This window comes from Chiroxiphia lanceolata, chromosome 2 (assembly GCF_009829145.1).
Source record: "Chiroxiphia lanceolata isolate bChiLan1 chromosome 2, bChiLan1.pri, whole genome shotgun sequence".
Lineage (NCBI taxonomy): Eukaryota > Metazoa > Chordata > Aves > Passeriformes > Pipridae > Chiroxiphia > Chiroxiphia lanceolata.
In genome coordinates this window covers 14,562,186-14,586,705 of record NC_045638.1, presented here as the reverse complement: position 1 = coordinate 14,586,705, position 24,520 = coordinate 14,562,186, and the positions used below count along the sequence as shown (strand labels likewise).

Genomic DNA, 24,520 nt, shown 5'->3' with positions numbered 1-24,520 from the left:
CATGTTTGCAGTAATTTCAAAGAACTATCAACAGAAATAGCATTAAATTATTAAAGATCTGTGAAGTGACCAGCATCTTTTAGTGGACTATCATTCTGTCATTTGCTTGGGAAGTGCATATTGAAGAAGCTAAGGAAACTTTTTCAGAAGAGTGTGATGTCTTCTGCAAGCTTTAGAAAAGGATTTAGCTTTGATCAACATGATTTTCCTTCCCTGTAAGCAAGCTTGGTCATAGTTTTTGTTTTTGTCATAGTTGTTAACTTTGCTAACAGCATTGCTAATTTCCTTGCCTAGTTATTTGAATATCCAAGAGTAGCTAGTTAGAGTCATACTGAGACCCTTCCATCAGAGGTTCTCTAGTCCAGCTACTTGTTCTTAGGGTCTCGTGAAAATTTATGGGGAGCAATACCACATAATGATGGAGCTTTATCTAAGTAGTTTGGGTATGTTTGACAGTACAGAAATCCTTATTCTAATGCTTGCTTTACCTTCTACTTTTTCCTTGGGGTACCTGAAAACAGCGACAGCCACTGATTTTTTCATCCTGCAGCTACTCAGCAGCTGCAGACTCACACTTTTCTTTGTCAGAGCTTCTCTTCAAATTCTCATTGTTCCATTTATTCATCTTTTGGCTAAGAAAGCCAAGTTGTGGATGTCTTCAGCAGTATACAATGCCTGACTCTTTGGGTCCCCTTACAAGCTGCAACCACCTTTTCTAATGCTATTTTTAACTTTACTGCTAAATTTCTGTTCCATTTTTGCCTTTTACAGAGGCATGACTATTTTTCTCTAATTATTCCACTCAGAGCAGAAACCATGTTTGACATTTTGCTGAAACCCTTTTCAGATGTGCGCTCTCCTCATGCAAATTTTTTGCAATAGCAGAAATTGAAACCAAGTAAACCAAAACACCTACTTTTCCATTCCAGTGTATGCAGATAAGTCACAAAAGAAGAAAATCACTACATATTTTCCTTTGGTCCTAGATAAGTCCTCTACACAAGCATTGCAATAAGCTTGAAGTTCATACACTAATAATTTCTGTTTTAGTGAAAATCTGAAACATTGACTTGGAGAAATATATATGAATACAGCATGTAGTACATTTGTCAGCGGGTTTTACTCTTTTCTCTTGTTTTTAGTCACGTTTTGTTGTAAATCCATAAAGATGTAAAGCAGTGCCAAATCTGTGTATGTTTTACAGCCTTGTGTTAATAGGAAAAAAGACAACAAATCTTTATTTTAAATAGAGATGTTGGAAACTTCAGGGAAGGGCTGTCAGAGACATAGCAATTTGACTTGTAAAGATAATTATAGTTGGTGCCTAACTGTTTGGTTTTTGAGGATTTCTGCAACTTCAGGAAAGCGTATGTTTGGTCTTGAGGATCATGTCCTGTGGGGCCTCATGCTGTGGTTTCAACCTGATCTGACTCTGATCTTCCTTTTCTGAAGAACTTGATGCATTTGAACTCTCCTGAGGGACTGCTGGTTGTCATTATTAGATATGTGCATAACTACTGCAGTTGCACCAAGATGGTGACAAGAACAGACAATATCTAGAAATTCCTCCACTGAACTGATAGATAAAAGTTGTCAAGGGGCATTTTACCTAGGACCTCATATTTAATGTGAGGTTTTTCTGTCTTTTAACTGTGTGCAAAGTTAATTGTGATGTCATTTTGAGATGAGGAGGAATTCAATTGAGTAAAATGATTTAAAATAAAACTAGCTTCAGGAAGATCCTGAGCTGGTTGCAGTAATAACCTGGAAGACCAGGATTGGGTTTTTCAGGATTTTTTTTACCAGGTTGTTTTCTTCTGAAAACAGAGGTTATGCATTTATGCTTTTCCTGGCTCTGTGCCCCCTCTCTCCCACACAGCCTTACTTAGTAACACTGGACCTTGTCAGCCAACTTCAATCAAATTTGACAGAGAGGATGTGGGTTCAAAGATATTAAATTCTGACAACTCTTAGCCTGGGTGAAAAGGTCTCTTCTTTATCCTACGAAGGCTTCAGTGTGAGTGTAGCCCTTGGTAGATGCAGGTGCATTTGTTGTGCAGAGGGATGTGACCCAACAGCCCTTGTGTGAGAAGAGCTGGCACCTTATGGGACTGCTGAACTCTACTGCCTTGGGTAGTAAGGCATATGAAGGACTTTTTGCTCCACCTTTTCTGGTTTTCTACAGAAGTTAGCACAAGCACGTGAGTAGTTAGCAGTGACAGAGTGCCTGTTACTGTTCAGTGGCACCTTTGCTCTCTCTTGGCTCCAGCAGTCTCTGAGCTCTGCTGCTCTCAAAGACAGATTTGTGCTGCTGAAGATCCAACTGTGAGAGCGGAAGGAGCCATTGCTTTTGCAGAGGCAGTCATGCTTCTCTGGGAGACAGGAGGTCACAGTAAGGGGATCTTTCTAGTAGATGCTGAAAGCAGTCACATGCAAGTCTGGTGGCTCTCCTCTTTTAATTTAAAATGCCAGTGAATGTATGTCTCATTACACACCTGAAAATTCATCCACGCGACACAAACTCGCTGCTAACCAAGCTTCCTTGCTTCCACTGTTCATATAAATAGTCTTTAACAGCTGTGAGTGAACATCTGGACGAAGCAAAATAAGTGGGTAAAGCTCTGGTGGCCTGATGCAATATTTGAAGGAAACAACAGACAGTTGTGTCCTGTCTACATCCCTGCACCTATTACCATGGCCACTGAAAAAGTGACCTTTCCCAGCAATGTCTTTTTAAACGCCTTTTCAGCCTGCGTTCGCAGTTAGATCATTTAAAAAAAAACCGCAAAAATTTGCTCTGAGTTACCCCAAGGTATCTTATAAATTTCTTAGTCCCCAAGTAACATACTTTTCTACAGTGCATGTCAGCATGCATGCTTGTTTAATCTGTACAGGGGGATGACAGATGAGAAGTATGCACATGTGATGTATATGTGTAAACACACTCTCGTTGTGGTGTGAATGTGATCTTTAGGTGAAGTTGTGTTTTGTTTAGCTATAATTTAATGAGCTTCTTGAAGAAAAATCACCAGAAGACCTAAAGCAGTTCTTTCTGCTTGAGAACATATGCATTGTTTCATTAAAGTGCTTTTTCAAAAGCAGCTCTAAAACAGTTTGCAGACTGGAGTGGCTTAACTTTAATCATCCCAGATGTTGGTTTTCATAGTCAGTTGTTGTTTAGGTTAGATATACGCACCTTTTGGTCAGAGAATGCAATGTTTCCAGCAGCAGGGACAAATTTTTCTTGGAGTAATGAGAATAGCCTAGCCTACTTGGAATTGAAAAAGAAAAGAAAATTGATTTGGGGAGTTAAGTGTCAGAGGACAGAGTTTTCTGCTTTGCAGGGTATTCTTCCCACAGTTGCAGTCATAGTTAGTTGAAAAGCTTGCCACCAGCAGTGTTTGGAGTCCTGCAAATCCTGTTGGCTCAGTATTGACTCCTCATTAATGACCCACATTCTCATAGATGCACTGAGGCCTTCTGTGATGTGGCTGTACCAGTGGAAAACTGGAAACCAGTGGAAAATGGAGTAATTTATTTCCAGCTGTATCTGTCACATGAATAAAGGACATGAAGTTGTGCCAGAGTGTGGTTGCTGTTGGCTTCAGCACAGAAATTTGGGGGCTTTTGCAGCCAAGAGAGTGTAATTTATAAGATTCAGAGATCTGATGACAACTGGTCAAGCTGTCTTCAAATGCAACATGTTGGGCTTTTCTCAAGCACATTTTGTGTACATAAAGCCCAGTTGGCCAATTCTGGCTCCAACATCTGCATAGTTTGAAAAAAACACTTGAAGGCCCAATGGTGGAACCCTGGAAATGGAATGGAACACAGCCTTTACTTTGTCCCACACTAATTAGTCTCTTTCAGTGAAGCTGGCATATACCTCTGTTCTCTGAGGAAGCCACTCAAGCTGTATCTGGTGGCTCTGCTTCCATCAGTGTGATAGTGGCTGTGTTCTTTCTTTTACCATGAGCTAAAAATGCTCAATAAGTCATCACCAAAGCTGTGATACTGTGATTGTGGACTGCTTCTGTTAAGCTCTACTTGCACTAAGGTAACCCGCCAATTAGCCTCAGGCTCTTTGCAGGCAGGTTCTTTCAGCAAACTTAGGCTGAACATGTGCTGACCTTAAGCAGTTTTGCTGTTCCAGACATTCAGCAACACCTGTGTAACCGGTTTTGACTGGTACAGTGAAAACTAGGCAAAATGTGTGATTCTGTGTGTCTATTGAATAATCAAACCTCAATTAATGGGAACTTCTTTTGAACCAAGCTATGTGAGGAGAAGCTCACAGTACTATTGATTTCATCTCTAATCAAGTGCTCTTGTCTGGCATAATGAATAGAAGTGAGAATTGTGTCTGCTTGTGAAACAGCAAGATAATACACGTGTGTATTTGTGTGTACGTTCATGTGCATGCACGCTTATATATATAGACAGACCTTTTCTAGAAACTGGGACACTCTTGCTGTGGTTCAGCCCAGAGCATGTTCTGGAGGGTTTGCCAGCTCTGGCATATGGCTTTGGGTGGAGTTGTTTGTCATTGTCCTGGCTTTGTTATAAGAACCAGAGTGATCCCATTGTTTGGCTGGGATCTTGGTCAGAGGCAAATCTGAGCGAATGAAGAGTGATTTGGAGCATGTAGCATTTAGTTATTACTTTTTCCCCCCTCTGCCTATTCAATGTTTTATGAATGCTTAGTGCAGTCTTTGCACAGCCTCATTAAGTGCCTCACTGGGCTGCAATGGCCAGGAGTGCTGTTAGCAGTTCCAGCAGCAAGTGTGGCCATGTATCCTGTACCTGCCAAAGAGCCGCTGGACTTAGGATGAGTGAGGAAACCAAATCCTAACACACTCATCAGAAACCTGTATTAAATTCCACAGACTTCTGTTACAGATCAGCAGGCTCAGGAACTTATTTGCATGTGTTCCATGCACCTTTTCAAATCCTACCAGAAATGGACCTCTGCAGCTGTTGCCTGCAGCTGTTTATGGTTTAGCCCTAATTCTGTAGTTCTGTACATGCTGGAGAAACCGAGATGGGTTGCTGACTACATCCAGGCTCTACAGCCAGAGGGAAGGACACTTATGCTAGACATTTATGCTGTGCCACAGTGTAAATAAGCCAAACACAAGAAAAGTGTTGCTGACAGCTGCTTTGTGATTTTTCTTGTCACAAAGATCTTGTGCTGCATGGGGCTGACTCTCCAGAGGAGTCCTGTCATTGGAACTTCCTGGTTTTTGTTGGTATAGCTCCATGTTGCCATAGTCCTCACCTTCTCTTTTTGATATTTGGGAGAGGGGACTGAATTGTCCAGCCTCTCCCTCTTATCTGCTTCCCTATCTCTTCTTTCCCTCTTCCCCCAAACCATATTTCCGAAGAGAAATAACTGGATGCTGCTTTGTGCTGTTGAAAGCTGTTCTTGGTTTCTGGCCTGATGTTGTCCTAGAAAGAGATCATGCCTTGAAAGCAAAATCATGTTAGTGAAACACTGATAGAGCATGGTAGTCAGTACGAGGGGGCAAAACTTGAAAGTTATAAAGTATGAGGGAATTGAGTAGGGATGTGATAATGCAATGTTGGTTGGGGGGATATCAAGCTGATGGTCAGTATGCACAGATCTAATAACTGTTCAGCATTTGTACTGTCACGGGTTCAGTACTGACACAAAAGGAAAACCATCAGGCAGCCAATAGCAAATTCTTGTCAAAGAGTCCTTTTGAGTTGTACTCAGCATTCAGATTGTGGGCACTTTGGATTAAGTGTTGAGATCACACCATGTCCGTGCATTTTCTGTGTCAACACTCTACCCTTTTGGTAGCCCCTTTGAGACTCATAGTGACTTCTGATATGAAGACTCAGTTGCACCAACATTGCTTAAATACCTTCTCAAGCCTGTGCTGTTAACAGTCTTGTACTGGGTATTGTTTATAATCAGAGATCTGCTCATATCCAGGGAGTCATTCATGTGTAAGTCAGAACTTTAGTACTGGGAGGTATGTGGTCCTCCTGGTTCCGTGGCATCATTTCCCTCTCCTTCCTCTGCTGATGGATGTCAAAAATCATGGATTATATGTGGGACAAGTGGGCAAGTGAAAAGAAACAAATACTTCTTTCCTGTTTTGCACCAAGCAGAGATGAGAATGTCCTCCTGGAGCTTCCTGGTAAAGAGGGACAGAAATAAGAACTCAGGGAGTTTTGTTTGCAGGACACCAGCCAGGCCGTAGAGGGGGTTGAGGAATGCGGATTTCAGGACCTTCAGACTCTGTGTCTTCTAGATAGAGTGGGCTTTCCCTTTGTATCCATGTGACATCTAGGACAACTTCTGTACAGATACTCACGTGGAAAAAACATTCAGTCTGCAAACTGATAACTGCCATCACGCACATTTTGTGACGTACATACGTCTTTCTTCTCTCTGCTTGTGCAGCATTTTATCAGGATGGTTGGGGGCTGAGATAAGAACTTGTAAGTCCACAAAAAAAGTAACTCAGGCACATAAATTGTTATTGAGAGCATGAGCATAATGCTCCCTCTCCTTGCATCCTTATACTTTTCATGATAGTCCAGCTCTGGAGAAAGCAAGAGCTCCTCAGAGGGCTGAATGTCACACTCAGCTCAGAGAATTCACCCTGAAATGACTACTTGATGGAATGGGGAAAATTTGCCACATGGAGAAAGGATTATCAAGAGTACATCAGACACTGAGAAACCCATATAAATCAATAAATGTATATTTTTATTCCCCACCAACCTGAAGTGCCAAATAGATACGTTTCCACTAAGCCTATAGTAGTACTTGACTTGGAAGCGTAGGATCATCTCTTAAAATGTATTGTGCATCAGCAAAGACTGAAATATCTTGCCTGGAAAAAACATATCTAGCTTTTAGAGCAGGACTATTCTGTAGGTTGTGCTGATTATTGCTTTGTGCTGCATGACTGTGATTTTTGGCACACGGTGTCACATACCAAATTCCCAAAATAAAATGCTACATGATATTCTAAGAGTTCTTAGGAAACTTTTAAAAGAGATTTGTCTGCTGAGTGGGTACCTCTTCTGGTGAAACCAAACGATGTAGTGGGAATGGTATAAAAGGAGAAAGCTTTAGTCAGCAGATAATTAGTCTTCTCTAAATAAGTGCAAGGAGGAAAAAAAAAGGAAACCTTCCATCAGTCTTGTGTTTGTAGAAGTTGTCAGCAGTCCTGCTTTGATTGTAAAGGGTTTACAGCCTTATGTTTGAATAGCTAAAACATCTGTTCAGCGACGTTGTGAAATCCTCATGTTCAGAACCCCTGATAAGGGGGACTGCTGAGCAATTGGCTCGTAGAGGCTCTACAGGCAGCGAGGGCTGTACGTACAGTGGTCACCGCTTGCCTTCCCTCCTCCTGGTCAGAGGGAAACATAGGAGACAGCTACAATTTTACACGTGATTTTCCTTTGAGAAGGAGAGAGCAGGAAGTGCCTAGGAAATGGTTCATGATAGAAACATGGAGTTTTAAATAGGAGAGGGGAGGAGGAGGAGGAGGAGAGCTCATGGGCACATTTTGTGAACAGTTGAAACACTGACGCCACAGCAGCAGGGGAAAACCAGACTTCTGCGACAGCAAGCACACCCCAAGCTATCCTGATGGAAGGAGAGACGGCACCAGAGGCCAGAAGAGGAGCCAGCAAAGCCACACGGATCGCCCTCGGTGTCTTTGTGAGTAGCACTGTTGTGCTTGGCACCGCGCTTTTCTTGGGTAAGTGCAAATATTGGAACTAACCTGAACCCAACCCTCCCCAGCTTGTCTGCCTGGTGCCAGTGTTTGTGCTTCACAACGTGTTTTGGGGAAAATCTTGATCTCCTCTTCCCCCATTTTATATTGTCTATCCTGAAGGGGATATGTGTCAGGAAAGGAGTTCTTCTTGTGGGAATGCCAGAGCTGGAAGATGCAATGTGAGCTCATGTAACTTTCTGAATGCTGAATTTAAATTGGGATACTCAGTTGAATGTATTCTAGCTAGAATTGGGTTCTTTGACAGAATGGCCAGAAATGGGTAAGATTATGCATATCAGTAATGCTGATTATAAATTCACAGGTTGTGACCAATGTGGAGCAATATTCTCTGTTTCCTGAAATTTAATCTGTAGTGCACACATTTTATAGAATCTTTTGGGTTTTCCTACATTTGGTTTTCATTTAGGGCTTGTCTAAAATGCCTGTAGAAAGCTTCAAATAGTGCATATGTGTGCACATTTTTTAGATCTTTCTGTTCTTCTATGATGAATTGCAAAGTTGTCTTTGCAAAAATCATAAAGAGTGCATCTGGGATGAAATTAAAATGTTTTGATCAGATTTATAAGCTGTAACTAGAAGCAATAGAGAAGGAATTAGTTTTTCCTCTCCCGGATTTGGAATCATATGTAGATTGGTTTTGTTGCAATATCAAATGAAAGCATATGCCTACACTTCTGAAATGATATGAAGAAGTATAAATGTACCCAGAAACTCCAAGCAAAGAAGAGGAAGAAGTGTTTTATCCTGTAAGAACTTGCAGAGATGGATCTTCTTCTGGGCTAATTCAGCCCAGCATGTAATTTCTTTAGACCAACACAGATTCCCCTAGGCTGGAGGAAACCTTACCTCTAGTGTATCTTTTGCTTCCCTCCAATCCTTTATGATCTTGTTTCAACGGTCTCCTTCGTTTATAATCACAACACAGAAGATGATGCCAGGTTTTCTATAGAATATTTAATACTCCAGGCTCACACTTGGTTGGTGTTTGTCTGCTCTAGAGCAAATTCTGCAACATTTGCAGGCAAGTGACTTCTGTGTGAGTGATCCCAGTCAATTAACTAAACTCTTTATAAATGTGAGCAGGATTGAATCTTCAACTTGTTAGTGCAAAATACTTTTTCTAGATGGAAAAAAAACCCGAAACATTTTCCACTTTGAGGCTGCTATATAAACACCAGGGAGTAATAATGGAGAGACCTTATTTCTTTTTGTTTGCACTAGATTGTTTGTTTATTGCTTTTAAAAAGCAATAGACATTTACCACCACAGCTTCTCAGATAAGTGCTTTATCCACAGACTAGGTGTGAAAATCCAAGCGAATATATTAATTCTTACAATCAGCTTTCCAAGTGAGCTGTGGTGTGTTCCATAGCCAGGGATTCAGTGTCAAAATTTTCATTGGCATATCTGCTAAGAAAATAAAAATGCTGGCCTTGGGTCAACCAAAATGTTTTTAGTACTTTTTTGGAAATTGTCTGAAATTTTCAACCAAAAAGAATAAAGGAATAAAAGTTAAATTGTTTTGGTCTAACATTTTGTCAATTAGGTGTTCCCATGTTTCATTGTGACACTGTGTTTTGTTTGTAAGTTTGAGTTTAACTCTTTTTTAGTTTTATTAGACTGCAGAAAAGGAGATCATTATTTCTTGTCATTTCAGGCACCTCAAGATGTTCTTTTTTTCTTCAGGTCTCACTTAGTCTTCAAAACTTGCTGTTTCTGGTACATCTGAAATCAATTTTCCAACCTGAGGAGTGAAACATAGTGTTTTCCTGCTTCTCTTGTTTCTTCTTCTCAGAGTTCCTACATCTCTAAGAAGAGTATGGGAGAATCATTATTTTTATTTACTGTTCCTTACTCATATGGGCTGTGACTTCACTGTGATTTCAGTGGGGAGCTACCAGGGGAATCACTTGGCATCCCAAGGGTCCTGCCTGCTGTGCTCTTGTCAGTGGTGTGGGCTATGGCAGGGAGGAGCCACCTCCTCCTTGGGAGTTGGGGCCAGAGCAAAGGGAAGACGATCACTCTCTAGTTCCCTTGGGTGAGAAGTCAGGCAGCTTTGAAGTTCAATTTGATAGCCTCTCTTCCTGACTTGGTAGCCCTTTGGGCTTCTCAGATTATAGGATTATTCACTTCCTTTGCGTCTGCACGTTTGTATACCTTTTCCTCTTAGATTTTTTTTGAAACTAAATACGGTTGTATTTGCTTAAGAATCTGGAAACAGGCTTATAAAGGAAGAAGATGGCTCACTGGGAGTTATAACCAAAACTATAGGTAATAATGTAATGTTTAATTCTCTTAGCAACAAAAAGACAAGAGAATAAAACCAGGCAAAGTTTTTTCAATCAAAATTAGCTGGTAATTAAAAGGAAAATGTTACTGCCAAAGGTTTGGTTTTTTTTTTTTTTAATTTGTTCTAGTGATAAAGTTGTAAGTGGAACAAAATCAGCTGAAATGGTATTTTGCTTTTGTTTATAAGTATCAAATCCATAAGGGCTGCTTCAGATTAAGAATGAAACGAGGTCTGGGATTTCCCCTCCTTTCTCTACTTTGTTAAGACAAAAAGTCTAGCAAACTTTCAAGACCTGGACAGATTCTAGAAGGCTAAATTCAGAGTGAGGAAAACGGTGAGTTGAGTGGAGTGCAACACTTAGCTAATAGGGACATTATTCATTATTTGTAGTTCATTATTTGTAATGTCTGAAAATCATGTTCTGGAGATCTTCATTTCTCTATTTTTTACTGTTCTTCGGTATTCCATCTACAATTTTGTTTGTATGCCTCAAAATCTCGTGTATTTCTTGGCTAATTTACGAAGGTGGTTAAGGTATTGTGTTTCACTGAGCCAGTGCAAGCTTTGGTAAAGCCGTCCAGAATAGTTTTACTTTCTCAGCTTCTAAGAAAGTTTGATTGAAATCCAACCATTTCTGTCATTAAAGCTGTGAGGTTGGAAGAGGTGAAACAGCTTTATAGTCAATTCTAGCTTTAGGTTTTTTTATAATAAAATTTTCCTGGGCTGAAATACCATTTCACATTTTCCTGTCACTTTTGAACAATATATAACTACAGCAGAAATTGCTTTATAACTGTCAGCACTGCTAAAGTTACAGAACCATAATATATTCCATTGTTGGTTTTTTTTGTTTGGTGTTTTTTGCCTTTTTGTTTTTGCCATGGACTGTTATCAAGATAATGAATATAATGAGACATTTCTTTGTGTCTACTGAGCACATCTAGTGAGTTTTATTTCACCTGCCACTTGAGATTCTCCCTTCCTAATCCCAAGTATCAATTATCTGCATATTTGCTGCCTGACAGCAGTGTCTGAGATTAGCAATTCCTGTGCTTAAGTTTCAGTGGCAGTTGTAACACATGTTTTTAAAAGATGAGCAAAATTAACTGACAATTTCATAGTTCTTCTCGGCAAGGTTTTTGGAAGCAAACACTATTACAGTACTTTTGGGAGACAGTTCAGACAGAAACTGGGCTGTGCTTTATAAACCATGACTATCCTTGTGCCCATTACTATCTGCTGAATGCCTCCCATCAGTACTGGGTTGTGCTGGGCAGTGCAGAGCTGCTGCAGGGCAGCGTGAGCCCCACAGCTTGGAGGAGCTGTGGAAGCCCTGCAGAGGGTGGCCGCTGAGCTCTGTGCTGCACAGCCAGCTGCAAAAGGTGCAACTTTGTCTAGTGGAAGGTGGCTCTGCCCCATGGCGGGGGGGTTGGAACTACAGGACCTTTAAGGTCCCTTCCAACCTAAGCCATTCGATGACTCTGCGTTTCTAGGATCTCTGGAGGAGGATAACAACGATTGTTGTATCGTGTGGTGTTCACTCTCAGTGAGTAGGGCTGAAGTGATGCTGCTCCAGGCACTGTGCAGACTTACACTGGGATACACACTTGCTCTGCGCTGCCTGTGAGCAAAGAGAGAGGAAGGAGAAAGTAGGCCCAGGAAGGGAAAATTATTTGTTACGAGCTGCAGGATTTACTTAATATACATTCTAAGTGCTCTAAATCAATGTAGTCAGAGATGCACTGGGACCAGAGGTTGCACTGGCATTTGAATGACTGAGTACACAACATTTGGCTGCAATTGTCAAAATTCATTGCAAATGATCTCATTATGATTTTCTATTTTGCAGTTAGCCAAGGTCTTATAAAGTTTCATCCGAAACAACAGTACTGTTTGACTGCAGAATGCATTGAAGCTGGTAAGCAGCAATTTTATCCTCTCAATTATATCATGATTATAGTATGTTAATGAGATATTTATGCCATTTAATTTTTTCACCCATTATACATTTTACTCAGAAAGCTTAATTAATGAGAGGGAAAGAACAACAACCCCAAACTTTTTTAAAAGCCACTGTCAAAGTTACTTCAGTTCTGTTTATTTCGTACAATTAAAATTCATACTTTAATTTGGTCTAATGCTAGTCTCACCAGGTTGACTCAAAGTTTCCCATAGGGTTTACATTTCTTTCTTTTAATAGGAAACAAAATGTTGAGTGACTGGACCTTCAGGTGTACTTTTTTGCTTCCTTTCCGGTAGTCAGAAAACTAGCAAGTGAATTGTTAAGCACAGAGATGCTTTTGGGCCAGGTCTGGCACACACTTTATATGGTTTTAAATGAAAACAGGGTAGATTCAAACTAGTTACACAGAAGAAATTTTTATGGTGAGGGTGGTGAAACACTGTCACAGGTTGCCCAGAGAAGTTGTGGCCACCCCATTCCTGGAAGTGTTCAAGGACAGGTGGGATGGGGCTCTGAGTGACCTGATCTAGTTGAAGATGTCCCTGATCATTGCAAGAGGTTGGACTAGGTGACCTTTACGTGTTCCTTCCAACCGAACTATTCTTTGATTTGATGGTTAGGTACTCAAAAGCAACTGTCTCTGGCTTGTCAGACTGATTTCTCTCTTACCAGTTTGACCTGCAAGAGAAACTGGTGGGGATGCAGTCACAGGATGGAGCTGAAAATACCGCAATTGTCTTTTACAATGTATGGTAGATTAGAACTTTATTTGTTTTCTTGTACAGTTATTCAGCTAAAGGTAAACAGTGCATAATTTCTGGAATGCTAATCACAATCTACTTAATATGTTTTGCTACTAAATTCCTCAGGCAATTAATTCTATCATGGCAACAATGAAGAAAGCCTGTCTTCAGGTGTCTGGCTACAGCAGTTCATGTTCCTGTAGTGCTAAATTCAGTCATCATTGCTGTATGGCACTCAAGAAGATTCACTGTAGATATTTTGTCTTTTGTTGTTGTTGTTGTTGGTTGTTTCTCATTAATCCTCATTTCTGGACTGTAGCCCTGTGTAATTTTCTGTTTAGGAAAAAGTGTTCCACAAAATCTAAGTGATGTCTTTTTTACAGCTGCTGGCATCCTGAGCAAGATAAATCAATCCATAGATCCGTGTGAGAACTTCTATCGATTTGCATGTGATGGCTGGATATATAATAACCCTATTCCTGAAGATATGACAAACTATGGTGTTTATCCTTGGCTGCGACACAATGTGGACCTCAAACTAAAGGGTAAATATGTCGTTTCTGAAAGTATCTGATTGGCTTGTCACTGTAGCTTGTTAATTGGCTGGTTTTGAAATGACCAAAAGTCTGCACACTTCTGATCATTGGATCACATCCAACAGCCCAACTTGATGTTCTCTTTTAAGTGTATTTTTGTTATTTTTATTGAAAATCACACTGAAAGATAGTGAATTATAACAGAAACAGAAGTTGGGAGAAAGAATAGAATTCCTGGAAACTTTACCAGTGAAGAATGGAGAGGTGAAATGATACTCATTATACCAAAAGGAAAGATAACAGCATTTAACTCTTTCCCTCTTGTAGTAAATGGTTAGACCAGAGTGCAGGAGCACAGCACACACGTTTAAGAATGTCCCAGAATCAGACAGTTACCAGTCTGGTACAGCAGTCTAACAGTAGCCAACAGCAGGAAATAATATAATAAGGCAAAACCAGAGTGATATTTTCCAGTATACTTACCTAGCTCTTGGCAGAGGCAGTTCACAGACTTCTGGAGATGGAGGTTAGCTGGGTGTTGGGTTTCCTTCATGTTGCCATTCAGGCTGCCATTGGAGTACCTGAGCTATCATCAGTGAAACAGAAGGCTGTTTAAGAATGTGTTTCTGGAGGAAAAAATAGCCCCAAGGTGGAAACGTGTAGGAAGAGAGGTATTTTAATCTTCATGTGACTTGAGTTTGTGCTATACTCTGCGCTGCAGCCACCTCATCAGGAAGCCCCGCAGACCAACTGGGAAGAAAGGATGGTGATTATTCTTAGGTAGGAAAACCCAGCCAGATTCTTACAGTCTTTGCTAAAAGTGAATCATATGAAGGAAGGGAGATGTGCAAGATTTAATATTGTTGTTGGTGTGCTTGAGCATTGAGCACCTAGAGCACATTATTGACATCAGAGCCTGCCCTGAGCTCACCACAGAACAGAGGTCAGTTTTAGGATGTTATGCTTAAATATAGGATTTCTTTTTCTTTGGATTTTATACATGTATGTAAGCATCAAAGCCCTTCTCCACTTGCTTTCTTCAGTCATATCGTATTCAATTTTCACATTGTTAAATATTTTAAAAGCTGCATTTGATTTCAGAATATGGGTTTGGATTGTTAGGGTAGGATATGATCCCAAGATTTCTGTTTAAAGTCTGCTGAAGATGTCACAACCAAAGGGAAAGAAATATTGCCAGAGCCTGTTTTAAGTTATGCTTTGCATTCTAATTGTTCTGCTGCCAGAATTGGGCTATATTAGATAACTGCATATCCTACATGAACCACAGCCACAAAAAGCCTGTCCTAATTGAATATAGAGTAGCAAACTGTGACTGTCATCCTTAATTTCCTCTTTTACAGAACCTAATCAAGGACATCATGCTAAGCCACATTTTTATTTGATTTTTTTCTGCAGTCCCTTTAGAAGTTGTTAATCCATAGGTAGAAAAACACAAGACCAAGAAAGAAACACCCAAATGCCAAGTATTTGCTGAATGGAAACTTTATATCAAAAAAAGAGTGTATAAATATTTTAATAGGAGGCCTAAACTGCTCCTTAGCATGAAACAGAGACAAAGATATTGAAATGCTGGTTGGTGTACAGCAGGTTCTTTTAATACAACATTTGTCATTTTCTCCTTAACTTAATAAACTTTTCAAAACATATTCCTTGTAATTAAAAAAGGAAAAGGGAAAAAAAGTGTTGGATATCAGTGTTGGCAGCTGAAATTACAAGGCATAATTTCAGCCTCTAGGTATATTTGTGTTTTCACTTGAGTTATTTCAATAAATTAGCTCAACACTGAGTTATTAATTTGTGTATGACCACAGTCTTGCTAGAAAAAGTTCTAGTGAGAGGAATAACTCTTGCATAGAGAAACAGTTATACGGCTGACCAGACTTTGGAAGCCAATTTAATCTTTCCTTCTTTGAGAACTCTTAGTGGAACTTTGTACTTCATCGTAAATGTCCCTGTTTGACACTCAGTACATTAAAAAAGCCCCAGTCTTTAAAGAGCTGATTATTACGCAAGCTCTATGTTGTGAAATATTTATCATATTAAAGAAAACAATTAATCTTGAAGTGATAACATGACTCTGCCAGAAAGCCACATTTTTCATATTTGATATTCTTTGATGGTGTGATATAGATGGAAGCATTTATTCAGGCTATATATTAAAAAATGATGTTACTTACAATAAATTATTTGAACATCTAATCTGTTTTCTGGTCCCTGAATGTTCCTAAGCCTGTTCCTGTTCCTGAGAAAGGGAGTTTGGGCAAAGACCTGTGGCCTTGGTTACACAAATATTCTTGAATTCTTAAATATTCTTGAAGCTTAATATTTTTTTGCTACAGATCTTCCAGTTGATAATGGGTATCATATGTAAAAATTAATTTTGTCTTACCAAAAAAAGGTAGGTGTAGCTGTATAACATCCTGAACCTTGCATTAGGTATTACTGGGTTTGAGAACAAAGAATTTTTTTTTCTATTCCTTTTGGGGGTTTTGGGGTTTTTTTATGAGGTTACAGACACAGAAGAGCATATGACTTTGCAGATGTCAGCTTCCAAAAAGTGTAGAACATTTTCTGTATCGGTGTAGTGGGTTTGTGTAGTTAAATAAGGTCTGTGGTGCTCTAAAAGGGAATTCCAAAGAGTGGAATGGCAATGGGTCAATGGAAAATAGCTAAGAACTACTGGGTTGTAGATTTTTTGCCTGCATATCTTTGGCTGATTGAAGGAACAGGATAAGAAACATTTATTTCAGGGTTTCTCTAGATCTGTAAAACTTAATATGATAGTTAAAAATATTTTTTTAAAGATTTGGATTTATAATGGGCTAAGAATATATATATATATAGTACTCCCATGACTTTCTCTAGCTTAGAATGGATTCAAACTAAAACCATATCATCATTTCCCCTTTAATTTCTTTTCCATGCTTTGTTTGAGGGTCACTTGGATTTCTTTTTCTGCTCTCAGAGGAGTCCACAAACCACATGTGTAACTTACTTTGATCTCCTGGCTATACAAAATGAATAAAGCCCTATCCTGGCAAATATTAGCAAATAAAAAAGTGTTAGATCTTTCCTTCGACGTGACTTACAGGAGGCTTTCATATTTTGTGGAGGAAAGTAGAGAAGATAATTTTAGATAGACAGTAATATGTCGAAAGCAGAGAGTTATGGTTTTGGTTATGATCCAAATCCAGGTAATGGATATGTAATATTTGGGTTAGAATTTCTTGGTTCCTTATAGAACTGTCCTGGAGAGGACTGAGGTACTCTTGGAGTCCTTCAAAATGGAAAAAATGGTTTGTCTGTGGCATATGTTGTATGAATGAGAGTGATCTCAAACTGCAACAGTTTCAGTGAGGTCAAGATTACAGTGTCTCTGTGAGTTAATAAATGTTTCTTCATTTACCATAATATTTTCTGCAAAGCTATTTGTGTTCTTGATGAATTTTTCTGGTTTGATTTGCTGATCTCGAGTAAGATTTTTGGGAGTGCTATTGTCTTACTGTTGAAATGGAGGTGGCTTTCTGTGGATAATTCAGAGCTGGAAATCTGAGGCATGTAAATAAGTAGCTATTACCTATGGTGAATGTCTGTTATGAAACAAATAGTTTCTTTTCCTTTCTCTGAAGTCTGCAGAACAATGGTGTACAGCTGGATTATTTTTTTTTCTCTGAATGACCATGCAGGAAGCAATAAATTAAAAAAAACCACCACAACAACAATACATAACAACACAAACATTCCTCAATCTCAACACTGCAAAGGAGCTGACTTAAATTAGGTGAATTGTTTATTAACATGTCTTCCAGGCCTTTTAAATTTAGTTTATGTCTGTGGAAACCAGTTTACAAATTAAGTCTCCATACTGTTCCTAGCCCAGTGAGACACCTACCTCAGACTGATTTGCTGTGCTAAGCTTTGTAGCGTGATTGTTTTCTGAAAGTCTGTTTAAAATGAGGAATTTCTATCATGGCAAAGAGAAAGAAATGGAGGCCTTTTAGCAGGACATGGTGTGTGGGTTTTTTAAAAAAATGAGACAAACAGAAAACAAAATAACTCGGCAGTGTAGACACTTTTCCCAGTAAAATCTGCAATGGTTTTCTTTGGAAAATGAATTCTTTATAAGTAAAACCATTAAGGTAAGAATATCTCAGTTTGGAAATTTATACTGTTTATCTGTAGGGTGGTCCTTTCAGACTAATCCCAGAAGTTGGTGTTGAGAAGTTGCTGTTGAGTGGTTGCTGTCCTAGACAGAGGACCTTGTGCCATAGGGCTCTTTTAGGGCTGTTTTCTCTTCTCCCACAGTCCAGCTGGTGCTCAGACGGACCCACTGGGATAACTCAGATGTGTCCCATAAAACCTGTAATGTAGCTGCTGACACTCATCCTCAAATTTCTGTACTAGCTGTGATTTGTTTACTTCAAACGTAGCTAGTTGAAAGCTGTCCCAAGTAAGAGGGAGAATACCAGCAGTAATTAAAATAAAAGCTTCAGAGGATATTTATGGCTTTGTCTCCAGTATCTTGTTGGATAGCTGCTCCTGGATAACAAGATAGCAGCAAACAGCAACTGCATTTAATGCTGTTTTACTTGGATTTTTCTGCTATAAATGCATCTCTTTTCAATCGCACAGACATTTTTTTTTTCCAGTGGTTCAGATCTTTCCTACAGTGGCCTATTCATCTGAATGTGAGAAAAAACATAAGTGGCACAAGTCAGGTAAATCTCTATGGGCAAGAAGTTATAGCTGTTTGGTAAAATGAAGTACCTAAATCAAAGGTGGAGGAGCCAGGACTTTTCCAGGCTCTGTGGCTGCTCAGAATGAAAGTTGTATTTGTAATGGGTGATTTTGGGAAACCATGAATACAGAAAGGAGATAATTTTGGTTCCTGAATGAGGTTTTAAGGCAGCACAGTAACTGAGCCACAGGATTCCCACAGCACCTCCCTGACTGGGAGACTAGAATGGCATCCTCCTCTGAGCCCTGGGCTACAACCAGAGTGGGGCACACTGCTCACTGCTGTTCCATGTGTGGCACAATATTTCCCCTTTATTTACAGTGAACCTCTGTTTTGGATTATATGTTCATATCTGTAGATACTGAATTTCAAAAATTGTTTGATGACTGTATCAGGACTGGTAATTTTACAGAATGAGGATTCATACTTTGACAAAAAGCAAGTACATGTTGAAAGTATTACTGTAATGAAGTAAATGTAATGCTGCCATTTAGTACAGAGCTCCACCTATATTGTAACAATTGGGAAACTTGCTATCTTCTGGTTTAAATGTGGTTTAAACTCTTCTGCCTAATATTATAATGACAAGTATTATCCCCTACAGCATAACACTGGGAGGCTAGAGGGGCATGGCAGGGAAAAGGGCAATACTACTCAAAAGAGTAAGATCTATTATTGAAATCAGATTTATGAACAGAGGCTCTCACATCCCCATAAGATGATTTTTGGTTTAGCTGCAGTTTGTGTGCAGCTATGTTGACTTTTGGAGGAACTCACATGATGGGCTTATCTTTTGATATACAAAACTCAGAGAATTTACAAAATGCTGAAACTGTAAACAAACAACATTTCCATTTAGGAAATGTGCTGTATATTAGGGCACTGAACAGCATTAGGAAACGTTTATGTAAGCACAGCTGTGTCAATGCCATTTCTGTGAGAACTTCCATATTGCTAAAATGGATATTCAAGAAGAGAACTGGGGAATTTCTTTTCAAGGGGGAACCCTAAAATGTCAGTATATTGATTGGGTTTATTTGTGTAAATACAGCATCTTTTCATGAAATTGGTATGTGGGAACATTTGTTTGATTTACTTTATTTATGTTCCTTGGAAATTAGAACCTATATGTATTGATTAATTACTAGATCTTCATGAACTCTTGTGGAAATGCATATTAATTATGTCCTCGTTAATGCAAAATTAATTCATAATGATTAAATGTTCCATCCGAATGTCAGAAGAATTAATAATGATGGGCTGGTTGTTTTCAAGAGTCACTGCTCTATCCATGGTGAGACAGACGCTGCCATCAAGAAATAGGCTGAGGGACATTAATTGTATCAAATACAAAACATATTACCCTGAATTGATAAGGGAAATGTGTTGATGATTATTAAAGGCTTTTAAAAAAAAACCCCAAACAAACAAACATAAAACCCCCTGAAACAAACCAACCAAACGACCCTCTCCCCCCAGATCATGGAGTGGGTGGGGGAGATGCAGTTTATCAAAACAAGGCAGGCCTAGATTAAGGCATTAGCTCCACAAAGACCATTCTGATGAATAAGCTCATGGAGCTGCAGAATACATTGTGATTTTTATTAAAGAAAAAAAATTAATGGTTGGAAAAATATGGAAACTATTATATTTAAGGTATATGTCAGGCTATGTAAGCCAACACAAGGCCTTCCAAAAGGGACTTTTAGCCCCCATTCATTGACATCCTGGATGCTTCTGCCTTCACAAGAGGTGGGAACATACAATACAGCAGGTGGTGGGGCAATCTCAGTGTTGTCTAGTACTCTGCATCATTTCATATTCCTGTGTGAACAAGGAGGTTGCCATTACAAAAGTTGCTTTGAGTGATTATTTCAAGTCCTTATGTACTTCAGTAAGAGGATTCTGGTGACTGAGTATTTGCAATGGGGAGCTGAGATAAAAAAGGTAAGAAAGCAATAGAAGGCTGGTTAAGAAGAAAATGAAAAAGACATGAAAGTGAAAATAATACATGCTTTGGTAAAATGTAAAAGCTGCATTATAAGCGCCAGAAAGGTGTATTGACTTGCTGTTTTATTTATTTTAGACTCAAAGTGAAAAGCTTTAATTAGGCAAGGATAATTTTAAGCATATGGAGAAAGACTTTTGCAAGTCTTTAATGCGAGTTTGGTTTTCCATATAGGTATATATATTTAGCAAACAGTAGAGAAATCTGGACTATAATGCATCAGAAACTCAAAAAAGGTATTTATAACATACAGTGAAATAATTTTTTACTGCATTAGGCTTGGACTGCTTCCCCTCCTGTCCTCTGAAACTGAGAATTGTTTACAGCTAGCAAGGAAAAAAAGGGAAGAGCCTTAATGTCAGTAAGGTGTCAGTACTTTTAACTATTATTTAACTACAGTCATGAGAAAATTTTTCATTGCTTGTTTTTTTGGTTGCGAGAGAGTGAAAATTGTATCTTTAAAAAGTGTGTTTTCATATTTTGGAATTCTGGAAACAAACTTTTGTTTGAAAACCAATCATTTGCAGCTCACTTCTTGTAAATAGTCAGGCAGGGAGGAGGACTCCAGACTGCTCGTCAGACTTTGGATAAGACATCTGAGATAACAAGAAACACTGCAGAGCAATTAGTAGAACTAGTAGTTTACAAAAGTTAATAAATTTAAATTAGCTCATATTTTAGGGAAGCCTCAAAATCCAAATATTGCTATCAATTGTTAATAGAGGAAATGAGTTGTTTTGTACACTAAAGTTGCATATCAGGAGAAATTCTCAGAAGAACTTGTGTTTTAAAGGCATAAAGGAATTTATTGATGCTTTGAAATTATGCACTTGAAGTTGGGTTACACTGGTGTCAGAAGAGAACTGTAAGTAGGCTTCTGCACATCCACTGGGGTTTATCTCTGTGGTATTTTCCAGCAGACGAGATCTTGCTTTGCTCTTCTTCCAAGGCTTCCAGATGCAAAGCAGCTCTGAAATGGAAGCTGGACAGGTGCATTTGTGTGGGAGTTTGGTCTGTGCTAATAAAACTGCTAGGAGGGATAAAGTTGTATGGAAACATTAAGTGTTGCATCTTACAATAGGAGATGTGCATGTCTGTTTCAGGAGAGTGCTCTGCGAGAACAGATTTAACTCTGAGAATAATCTTGGCTTGACAATACTTGTTTTGTTCACAAAAAATATGTATAGTTTGGAAATGTCAGTTAAGTCTGTCACTTCCTTTTAGAATATACATATGTGTATGTGTATATAGGTGCATGTATCTATATATATATAAAATACATTATATATATATATTCTTCACTCTCCCTTCTATATTCTCCAGCTATAGGGATCAGGTTTCCAAACTGATGAGAATAAAAATATATGTATCAGATTCTCTTCTTTGACTATTTTGCGACCTGAATTGTTGCAGTCTTTAAAATTCATATTTTCATGTAGCAAGACAGGAATGTTACCATTGGTTGAGTGCTCTCAACAGTCTTGTGTATAATTTTGGATGTTGTGGCCAGTGCTTTTATTTTGGGGTTGAACATTGTGTCCCTTGTAGACACTATGAAATTTACCACTGCCAGCTCTCCTTCACTTCATTTTGGGTTCTGAAAAAAGGAATTGGAAACCAGATACTCTAAATGAACGTCAGCTGACCCCAAACCATTCTCTATCATCACTCTTGGAACATGTAAGCTCATGTTAATTAAGATTATACGTTTATCTAGCTGTGATTTCCATAACAGCAGCGTGGTTCTAAAGGTTTTTTGTGTGCCCTTTGGCATCCTAGCCAAATCTTTGCTCTGTGAACTGTACTGAACTTGACTTTTTAAATCTAGTGTGCTGAGAGTTTGAAGAAAGGGCGATACCTCCATGACACTGTTGGAATCCTTGGATAACCCTTGTGGCACAGTGCAGTTGGCTATTTGGGTTTCAGGCGTTGCAGTTGCTTCCCAGGAACTCTTTTGCTCTTAAGTGTGAGGAAAATATAGGAATTAAAGGTTAGACATTCTTAATGAGGACTATATTAATCATAATTATGTTATAGTTCAGGGACATCAAGGAATTACATTCTGCACACAGGTGGTGTGCATTTGATTTGTTTGCCAAACTCAAACCAAGGTTCGAGTAGGTTTTTCTTGACTTTTAGGTGGTAATTCCTCACAGAATACCCTTAAAACAACCTGTTGTTGGCATCAGAGGATCTTCTGCAAATTTCCAAATGATAACTTGGGTTTTGTTTCTTTCCAGAGGTAGCATGTGACAGTGCTAACGTAGGGAGCAAACAAAGCTTCTCAGTGATAGCTGAAGATGGTTGAACAGCTCTTTTAATTATTCTTCTCATCAGTTTAGAAGCCCAATCCCTACAGCTGTAGAGCAGCATAGGGGGGCAGGTGAAGAACAGAGTCTTTATTGCTCAAGAATCGAAAGATAAATTCACTGTCATCAGGTATTTGCAAATAAACTCCCTTTCCACGAGCAGAGTTCCTGCATTTTGGTCTAAGAAAGTGAAGCTCATAAATATCCAATATGGAACAAATATCTGACTGCTAGTTACTGCTACCAAAGGGAGAGCATGCTGTTGTGTGAGGCTGTGATAGAGCCTTTCTGTGGATGTAGCTCATGAAAGCATCTTCTGACTGTGGCATACTGAATGAATAGGTCCTTGGGCTGCTTTCTGAGTCTAATCCCAAAAAGAATACATTATAAGTTTTAGTTTTAGTATTGAGCATCATCTGGGCAATACTGAGCAACTCCCACTGTCACTGACAAAGGGACTAAAGGACATTCACCATCTCCAAAAGATCAAGCTCTCTGAGTGTCTGGATCAAGTTCAGCAAGCTTTATACTCATAAAGGAGCACCATTGCTATCAGTAGGAGTCTGGCATGAATCAGATAGGGAGGAATCTGTGGCTCACTTTATCTGCAGCAATGGATAATGGCTGTGTCTCCTTGATTCCTCATGTCTAAGAGCGCTTTGAGATCTGTATCCTAAATGTATAGAGTGCAATTCCAGGAGCAACCATTAGATTATTTCCCATGACCTTTCTTGTGTCACAATTACATTACCCATGTAATGCAGCTCAATAGCTTTCAGTGGGATAAAACATAATTCACTTTGGAATAAAGTTTATCTTCCAAAAAAGGTTCAAGTCTTGAAAATGTTAGGAGGCAGAGAAGCCACTATCTCCTCTGCTTGCTGGTTCCAGTGGTTAATCACTGTTACTGCTGAATTTGTCTTCATCTTCCAACGGTTGGTGCTTTCACACTGTGATTCTATCACCCTTTCGCATCTTTTGTGAGAAAAATCATGTTTCCTCATTGCATGTTTGTTTTTTTTTTTTAATCCCTCCCTTCTATTTCTCAAGCCAAAGAAAAAAACCAATTGTTTTGATATTTTTCTGCCCTCTGTCCAGCTGTTCAACATTGTTTTTAAATACAGGCAGCTGAAGGGCAGAGAGTGTTCCAGTCTGTCTCACCAGCCTGCACAACAATAAGATCATCTCCTCGCTTTGGTACTTCTCTGGTTTTGCAGTCCAAGACTGCTGTCTGTTCTAGAATTACCCTGGGAGTTCATGCTGAATTATTTGTCTGCTTCTAGCTTTTCACTCTTCCAGGGTTACAACTCTCCAGGAAATGGGATGTCCCCTGGGGTTCTTGTATAATCTTTGTTTTTTATAAAGTCCAAGCATATTCCCAGTGGGATGTTTGCACATGCAGTTGTTTTTCTTCAAGATACAAAGCATTATAATATATTTCAGATCATTGTCAGATACTGCTGTGCAAACACTTCAGTTTGCATTTTCCACATAGAGCAAATGTTTGTAAAAGGATAAGGACAGAAATTAGTGGAAAAAAATGCTACTATCTTTACTAGCATGATGTATTCTCCATATCTTGGGTTGGAAAGTGCAGAGAAAACTTGTACTTTCTCTCTAGAATAGGAAGTAAGCTTCATGAATCACATAGTGTTTCTCAGGATTGCAACTCAGCTATATATGTAGAAAACTATCTGATAGCACAAAGAATATATACAATCTGCTGATCAGGACACTGATAAATTGAATCAATATTTCTAATTGAAATAAATGGCATGCACGTTTCTTTTCTCTGCAAAACTGGCTTTACAATCCCTTTTTTGTGCACTCCATGTCAGAAGAGAGAAAGGTACAGGATTTCTTGGTGCCATAAATAAAATACGATGGTTGAAAAGTGAAGCTATGCAAGACAGTGGGCTGGAAAATCAACGAGGGCTGGAAATGGAAAGTAAGATTAAAGGTAACACTTGGCCACAAGATTATCCTTAGCAGCTTCAGAATAGTATGCAGTTAAATAAACACTCATGCAAAGCTTACTTTGTAATGTGCCTTGCTCTCACTTTTAACAGCAGCTGATTGCTGCTTACTGGAGGGTAGTGAACCACAGGAAGTTGGCCTTTTTTAGCCC

The 24,520-nt window shown here is 39.1% G+C and overlaps 1 protein-coding gene across 1 annotated transcript in view; it reads left to right on the top strand.

Moving 5' to 3' along the window:
- The first annotated feature begins 7,197 nt into the window (after positions 1–7,197).
- The window catches only part of PHEX (phosphate regulating endopeptidase homolog X-linked), a 96,376-nt gene continuing 79,053 nt past the window's right edge, over positions 7,198–24,520 (top strand). The window contains exons 1-3 of the mRNA XM_032680664.1: positions 7,198–7,745; positions 11,924–11,992; positions 13,164–13,325. Coding sequence (XP_032536555.1) covers positions 7,634–7,745; positions 11,924–11,992; positions 13,164–13,325 — 343 coding nt within the window. The 5' untranslated portion in view covers positions 7,198–7,633. The remainder of the gene's footprint in view (positions 7,746–11,923; positions 11,993–13,163; positions 13,326–24,520) is intronic.